General features: G+C 52.8%; 3 protein-coding genes across 3 annotated transcripts; 1 reads left to right on the top strand and 2 right to left on the bottom strand.

The window, feature by feature from the left end:
• Nucleotides 1-1381: 1381 nt before the first annotated feature.
• QC762_408490 (uncharacterized protein) lies at nucleotides 1382-3298 on the bottom strand (the record flags this gene model as incomplete). The annotated part of the gene is made up of 3 exons (XM_062890304.1): nucleotides 1382-1786; nucleotides 1860-2224; nucleotides 2278-3298. 3 exons carry the CDS (start codon nucleotides 3296-3298, stop codon nucleotides 1382-1384), a joined length of 1791 nt encoding a protein of 596 aa, XP_062743626.1.
• Nucleotides 3299-5106: 1808 nt separating this feature from the next.
• QC762_408500 (uncharacterized protein) lies at nucleotides 5107-9189 on the bottom strand (the record flags this gene model as incomplete). The annotated part of the gene is made up of 3 exons (XM_062890305.1): nucleotides 8669-9189; nucleotides 7052-8597; nucleotides 5107-7001 (listed from the first exon to the last, which is right to left on the bottom strand). Exons 1-3 carry the CDS (start codon nucleotides 8933-8935, stop codon nucleotides 5107-5109), a joined length of 3708 nt encoding a protein of 1235 aa, XP_062743625.1. The 5' UTR covers nucleotides 8936-9189.
• Nucleotides 9121-14589, top strand: dna2 (DNA replication endonuclease-helicase Dna2; the record flags this gene model as incomplete). Its single annotated transcript, XM_062890306.1, has 4 exons — nucleotides 9121-9623; nucleotides 9680-11005; nucleotides 11074-11169; nucleotides 11221-14589. The coding sequence occupies exons 1-4, from the start codon at nucleotides 9261-9263 to the stop codon at nucleotides 14587-14589; spliced, it is 5154 nt and encodes a 1717-aa protein (XP_062743624.1). The 5' UTR covers nucleotides 9121-9260.
• Nucleotides 14590-14606: the final 17 nt, after the last annotated feature.

Raw genomic sequence — 14606 nt, 5'->3', positions numbered from 1 at the left:
AAAATCATCAAACTCAACAGTCTGACATTATACCCAACACACACTACACACTTCACTGTTTTCACATTCAAAACAGGAGCGCTAACAATTGGATCATTAGATCGCATATACTTCGGCATCTTGACACCGCCGGTTTGGATTGGGACTTTGAGCAAGGCAGGAGTTGGGTTTTGGAGGAAAGAGGCAATCGAACCAGCCCAACAACCAACCACCGCGTTGGGCCGGCCCATTCATCAGCTTGTGAAACCCTTCACTCGCGTGTGGTGGACATCCAAGTCAGCCTTGGTTTTTCAAGGCGGAAGGGGGTGTCCATTTGCTTGTTTTCTTGGGCTTCATCGCTGCGGGTTGGAATTTTTCACTGGCTGGTGGTGGGCTGGATTGGCGTGTGGGTGTTGGGCAAGTTCGATGCTCTCCCGCTCGTGTGCTACACCATGGATAATAATAAACCAAATCTTTCCACACTTCCATGTCTTGTTCGCTTTGCCTGGCCGTGACATTGTTCTCTTGTGCAGCCCAACGGCCAAAGCCATACCTGTATTGCTGATTTTGGAATCGTCCTGGATGAGGTGTTCAGGCCCATGGTACATCGGCCTGGTCAAGCTCAAGCACCCATCAAGGCCCTCGTAAAACTGATTACGGCACTCTTGATCATGCTTCAGGAATCTCACTCGTTTCCTTCCCTTCCTAGGCTCCGGTCCTCAACCTTTCTCGATACAAGAGGTTGAAACACCTCTCCCGGATAGCAAGCTTCTGTGCTTACAAGATGGTGTCGAGTTCCAAATTAACCAAAGTTTCTAGTCATGAGAGCCAGCATATCTTCCACACATCACGAGTAGCTACATCACCAATGCATTCAACCCCCCCTTGATATTCTCTTTTACACACACAACAAACTACTCTACATAAACCCAATCCCCTCCCCATTTATCAGCCCAACCCCTTCCCAAATCCCCAAACTGCAAGAAAAGAAAAAACCGCTATGCCTTCCCCCCCAAAACATACACACCTCGACCAAGCAACCACCACCACCATCAAAGCAATTTCCCAGCATAGCATAGCAACCCTCCCAACTCCTCCCAAACTCCTGTCCTTGCAATATCAGCTTATTCTTATCTCAAGATAATATCTCCTAATCAGTTTGTGATATAACCTCAACCCCCACCCCCCCTCCTCTCCCCCTTCCCCCACCCCCCCTCATGTATTTTCAATTTCCTTCCACTTCATCCCACACACCCAACCGTTGTAATATATGCTCTCAAGAACAAACTGAGATTCGCTGGGTCGTCTTCTTTTATATCTTGTTTTTCCTTTCCTAGTTTGTCCCCCCACCGCAGACAGAACGTACACACACCCGCTTACAACCACAAACGCTCATATCCACTCAAAGCTCCTCCTCCTCCTCCATCAACATAGGCGGCGGCTGCGCTACCTGCCCCGCCGCAATCCCCGTTTGACCCTTGCTTGCCTGAGCAGCCTCAGCCTTGGCGAGTATATCACCGAGCGCAGACGTGAACCCTGCTCCGCTTGTCGTCCCTGGGCTTCCACTCCCCCCCAGCCCCCCTTTTAACTCCCCGATATCCCCCAGACTAGGCCTCGCCTTCTTCATCGGGCTCCCAATAATATTCGTGTCATCCGGCAGACTCTTCCCAAACATGGCCGCCAACCCCGTAGGCATGCTACCAGCGGCAGCAGAACCAACGCCAGTTCCGTCCGGAGGGGTTGCGGCTCCCGTGTTGGGTGACTTGCTGGGGCTTGAGGCGGCGTCTGGTTCGGCCGAGTGGGCTCTCTTGAGCTATTTTGCGGAGAATAAGTCAGTATAGTTCAAGAAAGGAAAATGCAACAGACTGGGAAAAACATACCCTGATCCTGTTTACACCATCCGCCAGCTCGCCCGTAAACTTGGCGTCCTCCGGGCCCAACTTTGACTTGTCATACTTGGTGTCAACATCCTCCATCTTGCCCAGGATCTGCTCGCTCAAGTCCTCGTCGTCGTCATCGTCATCGCTGTCGGCATCTATGCTCATACCCCCGTTGCTCTTCGTCCTCGACTTCTTCCGTCTTGCTGGTTGAGAGTCCCTGTCCCGGAACGCGGAAAAGCCCACAGTGCCGCTTGTCTTCAAGGGCCCAAGGCCAGAGAAATCGAGCTGGCCAGAGCGTCTCTTGAGGTTGGGCGAAGTGACTTGGGGCTTTGGAGGGGCGAGGACTCCCATCTTTTGTAGTTGACCTGTTTCAGCGTCAGCACCACGACCATACAAGTCAAAACAGCCAAATACTCACGTTCGCCTCTGTAAAAGAAAGTGAAGACCGCAAAAGGCTTATCCGGCCCGTCGATACCGGTCACGGTCTGAGTACTAATAGTCTTCGGATCAAGTGTCTTGGGCTTCGCGAAACTAGTCGTGTGCTCAACATCGGCATCGACCCCATTGTTGTTCCCCTTGCCCTCCTCTTCCGAGTCGTCGTGAGCATCAAACTGAGGAGAATACTCCCCCTTCTTGATCTCGCCAGACGCAATCACCCTAAACATGGCCACCTTGATCTGGCCAGTAGCCTCGGGCGGCTCATCATCCGAATCACTAGACGAAAGAGAGTCGTCGACAGCCTCCAGCGGGGCCTTGTCATCAGCGCCATACCTAAGGGCAGCACCACGAGACCCATGGTGGGAAGAACCCGCCTCCTCCTCGAGCTTCTTTTGGCGTCTTCTGCGCTTCTCAAACTTCTGCCTTCTGCGCTCCAGCTTTTCGGCAGCATCATGTCCCTGAAGATCAAGACCATTCAGCCAGCGCTCAAGGCCAACCTCGCGGAACAAAAACTCCCGTTCAGCCAGCCCGCCGCCTTCCGACTCAGGAATTTGGACCCATCTGCTGTTCACCCACGTTTCCTCACCGGGGCGAAGAAGCGTAGCGACCTCCTCCTTGGCACGACCATCAAAGTATATATAGGCGGCAATTGTCTCATTCTCGCTCTGAGTCATAGGAATGTAGGGAGCCACGATGCCGTGGAACTTGCCCCGCTCCCCAGTGCTCGAGGGGAGAGCGCCGACATATTGCGGCTTCGGGTACGGGTTACTTTCGGTGGCTTTGGGGGCAGAGTAGGGTATCGCGAGTCCGGGGGTCAGGAGGGTAATGGAAATGGCGAACTTGGCCGGCTCAGGCTTGTTATTCTCTGGGTTGACCTGGGGCTGCGGGACCGGGATGTAAGTGTTGATACGTGACAGCCGAGACTGTTTTTGAATGCCGTATTCGGGCACCGGGGCACCATTTGCATGGATGCTCACCGCGATGCCCTTGTAGCAGGGCATGTTTGCGGTGGTAAAGGTGGCGACTCTTGTAGAAGAAGACGAATGAGGCCCCGAAATCCGGAGCTGGTTACTTTGGTAGTAGGTAGGTAGGTATTGGCTATGAACCCCGCACACGATCTGGTGGTCGGAATGGTCGGGAGAGAGTCGCCCTGGTATTCTATGGTCCGACTCTTGCTAAATTGGTTTTGTCCTGTCTATGATTTCCTCTAATTTGCGTGCTTGCCCGTGTGAAAGCGGTGACGCTATCGTACAGTCTGGGCGTAGCGAGGGGTAAGGGGAAGCAGTCGGTCGGTCGTCGATCGAGGGGTAGGCTGGATCTGTTTTGTTGTCTGTAGTAGTCGGTCGCCGAGAAAGAGTGGCTCTGTCGACGACTAATCGAAGCGGGTCGCCGAGAGAGAGAGAGAGACGGTGTAGGAAGTAGAAGAGGGGGGGATATGCTCAAGCTGAACCAAAAGTCGGCCAAACGAGATCAAATTTCGGAAGAATGGTCGCCAGCAGAAGAAAATAGGACCTGCCAGGTGCACGGTGCCGAAACTGGATCTGGCGGGGGTCTGCGTTGGCAGTAATGGAGGGCGGTTGGGCTGGCTGTTGCAGGCAAGGCGAGCTGGATATGCTGACCTGGAGGGGATGGCGGATGGTACCTGAGCAAGCCGAGGAATTGATACGACGGTGTTTCTGATATCTTGTCGATCCAGAAACCAACCACACCTCCGATGTCGCGATTCAGTTGGCAATTTCTCTCTTCCTGTCGTTGCCAGGTTGAGGGGTGTCCAGATGAGGCTGACTATTCAAGCAGCGGAAAATAAGAGCCCGGAGTGGTGACGCCTACGGCTTGGGTTGCGCTGTGTTTCTCGCTGGCCGTGCGTTGGCTCTCACACAGGTAGCAATAGCGGCTGTTAGCGGCAACGCACGGCCCACCAGTGAATGTCTGGCCCTGTTTTTGTTGGCATTCAGGCACTGTCAATCACCTACCTGTTAAGGTGTTATTGTCATTCATATTTGGGCAATATCTCAAGTCCACAAATTGTTATTGTGGAAGAGTGAATGGAAATTGCCATCGGATGACTCCCTTTGAGGTGGTGGTATTGGAATGTGGTTTGAGGACTCCATGTTTAATTACGGTTGAAAGAACGATGAGCATGTGGCAGTGTGGATAGCATCTTGTTGTCTCTCACCTGTAAACAGCAACAATTTGTGAGAACTGATTCCTGAAAAGAAAAAAAAAAGATACTGGTCTGGTGTGCCAGCTGCACATCCAAAGTACTAAGGGGTTATTCAGGGGTATAATTTTGGCTGGTGTGGATAGATATGCATGGAAGTTTCTAAACTCACAGGGCATGATGAATTACGTCTACAATTACATATCGCGTAGGGACTAAATAAAAGAGACCTTGACCTAATCTGAAGACCCCAAGATCTCATAAACATGCCTCCTAATTGTCCTAAAACACCTGTCAGTTATGTTGTAAGGCCTATTGATTATTTTGAATGGCCTGTTAACTATCTTTTGAAGCCTATCAATCATGTCTAGAGCCTCTTGATGATTTTTAAAGGTCTATCACTTATTTATATTGAAAGGCGTGTTGATCATGTTCAAAGGCATATCAATCACGTTAAAAGGCCATATTAAACATATTGAAAGGCCTCTTAACTACACTTCAGGCATCCATTCCACATAGCAGTTTCACTTCCGTGCCCACAGCCTGCTACGCAATATCTACGTCTACAAATCTCACTAACATGTCATTCATAGGTATCTCAAAATAACACAACACCAAACATCTACACCATCACTCTCTCTAACCCCCTTACCCCCCCTTCCCTTCCCCCCCCTCCACCTCCCCCCGTCCCGGAATCCAAACCTCCACACCCCCCTCCTTTGTCCCCCTAACCCCCTCACCCCCGGGCACAACCCTCAGCACCTTCTGATAATACTTATCCCTAACCACCAACCCAACACCCACCCACCTCCCCACCTCCCCCAAATCATCAAACGGCACCAACCTATACTCCACCCCCCTCCTCTGCACAGGCAATAAGCTCAGACTAGTCTGCTTCGGCCCCGAAAACGCAAACTCGTCACTCGGCTCCATCGTCAGCCCAAACGTCAACAGATGATTCGACGCATTCTCAATATACACCGTCAAGACCACTAACGGGTGCGGTGTAAACATATGCGAGACCGTCGCCAAAACCCGCGGTTCTGTACCAAACAGATTGAACCGTGGCACTGGTAAAGTAGTGCTGTTGATTCGATCCGAGACCTCCGGACGAGACCATTTGATGACGAGGGAGACGTCCAATGGTGATGGACCTCGCTCGTCGAGGGAGGCCTTTTGGGCTTTGAGCTCAAAGGCTGCTTCCTCGATGGTTTTGGGGGCGACTAGTCGGCCTTCGCCCGAGGAGGGGAGATTATTGTGCTTGATTGCGTGGCATCTGACTGATGGGAGGGAAGACAGCACCACGTCGATGTCTACCACCCGTAGTGGCTCTGATGCAAAGGAGGCATAACGAGTCAACAGACACCAGGACTGAGATAGACCCTTGAAGGCTAAAGGAACGTCATCGTCTGGAGCGGCACTCCGGACACCATCCGCATCAAACAAGCTTGGCCATGGATCAGGGTGAACCCGCGGCAGGAGATCATAGTTTGCTTCAAACGGGTTGACAATGTTGAGTTGAAACGTCGTAGTTTGGGTGATCGGCGTACCAGGGTTGGTAGGGAGAAAGTAAGTGACCTTCAAGGTGAGGTCGTACTGGCTGGAGCGATCAACTGGTGGAAGTCGAAGTTGAACTGATGAGGTCTTGGAGCTTTCAATGGTGCCCAGGGGTGCCCCTATCAGTTTGCTCTCTTCGCTGCGGGAACTGGATGATGTCTGAGACTCATGGCCTGCAATATCAACAGTGAACGCTGGGGGATTCTCGCCAAAGAGTGTAGCATCAAGTTTGGCCAGCGCCTCGATATCTTCGCCATTGGTGAGCTCGAATTCGAGGACGATGGCCTCATCCGTGTAGTACTGATCCTTCCAGACCGGGCACTTGATCTCCAGCTTCGGTGGCCTAGGCTGCACCTTGATCGCGAGTGGATTCGGACGCGCAATGCGTTTCGTGGCAGAGCCAGAAAGATACCAAAAGTTGGTTTTTGGCGTCTGATGAAACTTCAACTCATGGTGCAAGTCGAACTCCTCAGTGTCCAGGTTCACCACCAATGACTGAGCTTCCGTCTCGCCTGGTTCTCGTAATGGAATTTCAAGGTTGAATACCAAAGTCTGGCCAGGGGTAAGCGTCAGGTCAGCAGCGCCTTGAAGTATGACGCTTTTGTTGGTAGCGCCCAGGTCTGTGACTTCGGCCTCGGCATCATCGCGCGTTAGCGGGACCGCAGATATTGATGTGTTGCCCCTCTTTTCCTGTACCGCAGCAGCATCATCATGCTCTATAACTACCCGGTCCAAGCTGCCGCTGAAGTTGAGGTAGAGACTGGTCAGAGAGACAGGAGTGGACCCCTGATGCGCATTGGACTTGATCGTGAGCTGACTTCGCACGTTCTGGCCCGCTTTGCCTTCCTCTTCTCGGAAAAGAAAAGACGTCCAGATGAAGGGGAGTACTTGACCGTCGGCTAGAGACACTATTGGCTTGGACTCGGTATCGATTTGGTCAAGAGCTTTGGTAATGTCATACTCCCAGTTGGGACGTTTTTGGAAAGCTGCAACAAAGTTAGCACGACGTAAACGTGAACCTGCCATAAGGACGTACTCTGGTTCAACAGCTCCCAATCAATAGTCACCACCAACTCAGCATCGTCAAGTTCCACTGCGGCAGCCCGGAGATTCCAACTCAACAATTCCGCAATTGTGGTCCAGCCCTCACTTCTGAATGGCAAGTCTTTCCACAACGGACGCAGAAGCTTGACAATGCCGGACCACTCCTCGGCCAGGCCGAGTTCTCGGGCACATTCCAGGGACACTTCTGCGGCCAGACGTACTTGTTCCCGCTTGAGAAACTCCGAACGTGCCTTCATCAACCTCTCCACCACAAACCGGCCGTGATCAAAGCCACCACGATGTAGAGGATACTCTTCAAAAGGATCCGGACACATGTAAGTGTCATAAGCAAACGCTGATTTGGCCACAAAAGACGCCGGCGACATGCTTGGAGACCTCCTATCGTCTTCGGGTATCGCATGTGCAAAGTCCCTCCTAGCTTGCATGTGCTTTGCCGACAGACGATACCAATATCCCATGTGATGCAGAAATTCCCATGGCTGCAACCGCTCTCCCATCACATTCTTCTCCGGCTGGAGGTACAGCTTGTGGGTCACCGGAGCAAACTCGGGGATGCTGGCCTTTTCCATCAGATTGGCCATGAGAAGCGCCCATCGAGATTCCCAAGCTTCCCATCCATAGTTTCCGGTGCCCCGACCTCGACGGTCGAGAAAGTCGGCTATCCTCTCCCGGTGGGACTGCCATCGTCGAGCAGCCGCGCTGTGCTGACCGTTCCACAACAGACATCGAAGACAGCGCACAGCCAAGACATCAGCGAGAAACCTAGCCTCGTTCCACCGTGGACTCCAACTTGGAATCACTTCCATCAGCTCCGAGCTGAGCAGGTTCTCGTAGGCCTGCTCATATGATCTTAGGGCAACATCCATCTCCTGCCGAAATTCCGCGAATACGGCGCTTTTGAAGTCATAGCGCACATTCCATCCCGCCAGCGAGAGTGTTTGTGATGTGCCCGAGGTCGGTGGTACCGTCGGCTGCGGTGCCACTCCCCTGCCCCTTTTCTTCCGTGAATGCCTCCCAAGGTCCCGGTAGTAGTCCAGTGAGGCTGTGTAGAGCGTTGTCAGCATGTTCTCAGCCATGCGCTCAAGCTCCTCCTTCGAATCACCGGGCGGTACAAGAAACAAAGATTTTGCATCTATGCCACATCCTCTTCGGAGACTCTCCAATCGGTCCTGCACATGATCACCTGAGGCAGATGTCTTGTCACTCAAGAGCACAACAGCCAAGCGCGTTTTATAGCCGGACTGGCTGAGAAGGGCCCTGATGTTGTTCACATCCGTCTTGATTTTGTTGTCATTAAGCGTCGCAAGTGTTGGGTCGGAAGTAAGGGTATAGAAGCACAGTAACACACTGGGGACGAGGTCCTGGTGTTTGCGAATCCACTGCGTATCGATCAGACCGTCGGGGTATAATGGTGAAATGGGACTCAGGGGAGAGTAGGGAGAGTGTAGCACAGCAGTCGGTGAGGGCATGTCGATGCCATCTGGGAGGCGCGCGCGGCGAGGCGGTAGGAGTATTGACTAGTTATGCACATAAACATCAGGTCCCTATCTTGGACAAGATAGACATTTGCGCGGAATCGTCCACCTACCCTCTCGGCCGTCTTGACGTGGAATCGGTGCTTATTTGGCGCATCTCGGCCATTACAGGGCAGGTTTGACGCATCGCGGTTCTGGATATATCGCAAGAGGGCATGCGCCTGGTCTGAATCGAGAGGTGGGAGCTCGGAACGGATCAGGATGGCCTGTTCCTTGAGCACTGCACTCAGGCCTGACTGGTAAGTTGAATCGCCAGATGTGCCGAGTGTGAGCAGGAACGGAACACTATGGTCCAGACTGCCAGCTGGGTATTCGTCCATGGTGCAGTGCTGTCGTTTGGTGCGCGAAACGAGGTTGACTAGAGTGGAGGTTTGGTATTTCCCCTCAACATGGAACCCCTCAAATTCGCCCACGAGAAATGACCCTAGAAGCTCGGCGATGCAAGTCTGGTGGGTTTCATTGGTAGCGTTTGACGTTTGCAATGTGTCCCAGATTTTCTGGTAACCTTCAGCAGCCACTGTCTTCAGCCATCTTCAAAATAGAGGAACCTTGAGGGGTTGGTGGTGCACACGGGGCAGCTGTCCCTGCCAGCTTCTGTGGAGTTTCCAGGGACCCCTGGTATTTGCTTATCTTATCAGTGGCATTATGCCTGGCCAAATGTTAGAGGGGCAGCATGGCAGCATGGCGGCACGTCAACACACGCGACCCCGACGCGTACCGTCTAAGTGCGTCGTCGAAAAAGGCACTTTCTTCCCCCGGTCTCCAGGCCACCAGGACAAGCCACAGACAGGTCCTGTCGACTCAATTGCTAGATACTTTGAACCTGGCTTTGCTCCATACACTTTTGCATCTCCATTTTGGTCCTCCATTCGTTTTGTCTTGCCCACTTCCGCACTGTGTTTTTTTCTGGTCTTTATTTATATCATCCATGTGGTGACGCCCCTACCACACGATACCATGCCTCCACTACAGAAGTCCTATTCGGACAGCAACAAGTTACCCTCCAAGGTTGGTCTTCCATCCCAACCGAACATGATTGCAGATGGTAACTAACAGGTGAATAGCGATCGCAATGGCAAAGATCGAAGACGCACCCCAACCCTGCTCCACCCAGACCTGCCCTCCGGGTCTCCTCCAAAACAAAGACCAAGCTCAAGGCATTTCAGTTTGATGCCAAAGACTGCGAGTCAGCCCCCGAGTCCGATTCTACCGTCGACTTCCTCAAGAAAGAAGAGATCGTCGACTCGATTCCACAAGTAGCTCCTCAGTCCTCGCCTTCCCTGGATGACGTCCCAAAAGCCGCCCCAAAAGCCGACCAAGAGGACTCCCCTAGCGAACGGCTGATGTGGGCAAACGACATTAACCCCCACGAATCTGGAATATCGACTATACTACTCTATCAAAATCGGAAAAGGCGTGCTAGAAGCTCGTCACCAGTCTCTTCGCCCATCACCAAGGGTACCACACCCGCCGCTGGTGTCAGGAAGACCTACCAAGGCCTCGGACCTCTTCGTGACGACCCAACATCAGCGCTCTGGGGTTCCTACAACATTATTGGGACAGACGCTAGTCCATCTCGCCTTGCGAATCCATCACCTGCCGATCTGATGGTGTCTTCGTCTCCTCGCCCCGCCCGGGATGGGATGGCACCTGGCAGCCAACGGTCTTTGAGGAAAACACTCAGTCTGGGTCGGAACTGGCCCAAGAGACGGAAGCTTGGGGGACTGGACGAAACAGAGCTTGGCACCCGAACGAACGCCTCACAGTCCAAATCGGTCATGGTTGAAGAAATGTTGAAAACCGTTGGTGGTGAGCTTAGTAGATCATTCGAGGTCCAAGCCCGAAAGTCGTCCTCACAAGGATCGCAAACTGTCGACACCAGCAGAAGCCGATCTCCTTCACGAGAACCTCCTGCAAGTTCTCCACTCGCCCAGAAGCTCTCCAGAGTCGCCCCGGACGGCGCCCCCGCAAGAAGTAAGACTTCCTCGGACTACGGCGATGATGATTTCGACGATGATACTCTCATGGAGCTTGACGCTACAATACTTCCTACGAAAGAGGTCGACCCTCCAAGGGAGGAAGTCCCAAGCGCCAAACCACAGCCAAAATCCGCAGCTGACGAATTCGACGACGACGAGTTTGATGATTTTGATGTGGATTTTTTGGAGGGCGCAGAAAATCTCATTACACAAATAGAAGCACAACATGCTTCCCAAAGTCAAACCCCAGCGCAGCAGCAAGCCCAGCCCGTTCTTGATGACGGTGGGGGGGATGATGATGATGATGCATATGGGGGTGGCTTTGATGACGATGATTTTGATGATGCCGACTTTGATGCAATGGAGCTAGCCGCCACACAAGGGGCATCTGCCCACGCCCTGCCAACACATGTACGTATCATACGGTAGCCAATATCAAAACACCGCGACGAGGTATGCTAAGACTTTCTTTGGTGTAGCCAAGCCAAAAGCCAAAAGCTATCCAGAGGTATTTGATTACAAATGTGCTGGAGAGCTCCTATGTCGATGACCGTGGACGTGAATCCGAGGAAAAGGTATGCCATGTGCTCAGAAAAGGTGATTATATGCCGCTAAGACAACAATAGGTCCTTTGGGTAGAGCATGAGGGCACCAAGACGACATACATGGTCCATCTCAGGGGTGACTGGGTTGATACGCAGGCTAACCCCAAAGCCTATGTTCATATCATTGGTGATTTTGAGCCTTCTCGCCGATGCATCATCGACAACAACCACAACATCATCATTTTGCACCCAGACCAGCTCATTTCCTCGACAGTGATTGCGGATTCTTTCACGTGCATGCGACGTGCTGTCCTCCAGGATCGCGTCAAGGCAACCAGCGAAGCGACGCCTGCTCTGGTCTATGGTACCATTCTCCACGAGGTGTTTCAGGCGGCTCTGATGGCCAACGAATGGACTATGGACTATCTACGGGATGTCATCGACAAGACGCTCCAGAAGCACCTGGAGGATATCTACGTCATCAAGGTCAGCATGGACGATGCCCGCAATCATCTTGTTTCGAAGATGCCGGAGCTCAGGTCCTGGGCCCAGGCATTTGTTTCTGCGGCACCCCAGGCGAATGCCAACGTTCAAGGACGAAACGGCGAAAAGGTTAACATGTGTGTCAGCAAGCTTTTGGATGTTGAGGAGCATGTCTGGTCTCCCATGTATGGCCTCAAAGGCAACATTGATGCGACAGTGCAGGTCACAATGCGCGAAGGCAATGTCTCACAGACGTTGACTGTACCTTTTGAGGTCAAGACCGGAAAGAACGCCACCGCCAACCATCAGGCTCAAACCGTCTTGTACAATCTGTTGTTGTCGGATCGATACGATATTGAAATCGCCTACGGTATTCTGTACTATATGGAGACGTCGCAGACTCTCCGAATTCCCGCCATCAGACATGAGCTTCGGCATATGATTATGCAGCGCAACGCGCTGGCCTGTTATATCCGCGAAAGAAGTGTTCAGCTACCGCCCATGAAGAGAAGCAAGAATGCTTGCGAAAGATGTTATGCTCAGACGTCCTGTTTCATCTACCATAAGCTTGCCGATGGTGGAAATGGCGACACGAGTGGGCTGAACGAGAAATTCGAGGCTGCCGTTCAACATCTTTCTCCGAGGCATCAAGAGTTCTTTTTGAAGTGGGAGGATCTCTTGACCAAGGAAGAAAAGGAAAGTCAGAAACTCCGCCGCGAGCTTTGGACTATGGTCAGCACCGAACGCGAGAAGGTCGGTCGATGTTTTGCTAATGTCATCATCGAGGAGGGCTCGGCGTTTGAGGATGAGAACCAGGCCAAGATTAACCGGTTCACGTACACGTTTATCAAGGAGAGTCCGGCGGCTGGGTTTTCTTTCATGGACTCGCAGCTTCAGGTTGGAGAGCCGATTGTTGTGTCTGACGAGCAGGGGCATTTCGCGCTTGCGTTGGGGTACGTGACGGCTGTGAGGAAGCAAAGGATTAGCGTGGCGGTTGACAGGAGATTACATAATGCCCGCATTCGACAGCCTGGGTTCGACGAGGTGGATAATCAGGTGTTTGCGAGTATCATGGAGGTGGCGCCCGAGGGGGCAGCTCCGGCACAAAGTCAGGGGAAGATCAAAGAGCCCCCTATTCGGTACAGACTCGACAAGGACGAGTTCAGCAACGGAATGGCGACGGTGCGGAATAATCTTGTTCAGATCATGACGAATGGTTCTCAGGGCTTTCAGCGGATACGTCAGCTTGTGGTAGATTTGATACCCCCCAGCTTCAAGTCTGCTCCCACTCAGTATTCCGTTCCGGGCAAGAACAGCTTGAACGTCGACCAAAAGGCAGCCGTGGAGAAGGTGATGAGTGCCAAGGACTACGCTTTGGTTCTGGGCATGCCCGGTACGGGCAAAACCACTACCATCGCGCACATCATCCGGGCTCTCATCGGTCAAGGCAAGACGCTTCTTCTGACGTCGTACACCCACACCGCTGTGGACAATATTCTCCTCAAGCTGAAAGACGATAAAATCCCCATCCTGCGTCTGGGAGCGCCAGCCAAGGTTCACCCCGAGGTTCGTGACTTTGTTACTCTCGCCAGTCAACCCATGTCCTCGTTTGACGAGATCCGCAGAACCTGGCATGGCACCCCTGTGGTGGCCACCACCTGTCTAGGCGTCAACCATCCCGTCTTCAACGAGCGGGTATTCGACTATTGTATTGTGGACGAAGCATCTCAGATCACCCTGCCCATCTGCCTTGGCCCGATCAGAATGGCCCGCACTTTTGTTCTCGTCGGTGATCACAACCAACTCCCGCCTCTGGTCCAAAACAACGAGGCCCGGATTGGTGGTCTTGATGTCTCCCTCTTCAAACTCCTCTCCGACGCCCACCCATCCTCAGTGGTCAATCTCGAGCATCAATACCGCATGTCAGAAGACATCATGACCCTTTCCAACACGCTCATCTACAAAGGCAGACTCAAATGCGGGACTGAATCCCTCCGCAACGCGGAACTTCACGTTCCTCATATCGAAACCTTGAAGCAGCGGCATCATGACGCGGAGACCTTCTCTCAGAAACCCCCCGCCGGTACCCACTGCTGCCCTGCGCCAAAACCAAACAGCTGCTGGCTACACGATCTCATCACACCCTCCACCCGCGTCAAGTTTATCAACACTGATCTCCTCCCCGATAGCCAGGAGCAAGCAAAAGGCAACCGCATCGTCAACCCCACCGAAGCCAAAATCATCACCCAGCTGGTCGATTCCCTTGTTTTGTGCGGTGTCCCCGCGGAAGAAATCGGAGTAATGACTCACTACCGCTCTCAGCTCGCGCTGCTGAAGTACCACCTGAGGGGAAGCACCGGGGGGAGAGATGTCGAGATGCACACCGCCGATCGTTTTCAAGGTCGGGACAAGTCTGTTATTTTACTTTCTCTCGTCCGCAGCAATGACTCTGGCTCCATTGGCGAGTTGTTGAAGGATTGGAGGAGGATCAATGTTGCGTTTACCAGGGCGAAGGTCAAGTTATTGGTGGTAGGGAGTAAGAAGACGCTTTTGGGGGAGGGGTCAGAGCAACAACAGGGACAAGAAGGGGAGAAGGACATGATCAAGCGGTTTGTGGAGTTGATGGTGCAGAGGCAGTGGGTGTATGATTTGGGGAGGGAGCAGTTTGAGGGGCATTATTTTTCGTTTGTGGAGGATTATTTGAGTCCGGCGAAGGGGAGGACGCCGGTGAGGAGGTCGGCGGTGGTGAAGAAGATGGTGGAGGAGAGTCCGTTGAAGGGGAGGAAGTTGATGGAGAGGTTTGTTGCTGGGGGGTTGGGGGTGAATAGGGTCGGGGATAGGAATAAGGAGAATGTCAGGGGGGGGGTGTCGAAGCAGCCGACGATGGGGAGGAAGAGGATTGGGGAGAGGATGTTGACTAAGGGGGGGCCGGTGGTGAGGGATATTTTGAATGAGTTGATGGGTTAGGATTATGGGTATGGTTT

This window comes from Podospora pseudocomata, chromosome 4, assembly GCF_035222375.1.
Source record: "Podospora pseudocomata strain CBS 415.72m chromosome 4, whole genome shotgun sequence".
Lineage (NCBI taxonomy): Eukaryota > Fungi > Ascomycota > Sordariomycetes > Sordariales > Podosporaceae > Podospora > Podospora pseudocomata.
The sequence above is the reverse complement of the archived record's forward strand: the minus strand, read 5'-3'. Positions and strand labels throughout refer to the sequence as shown.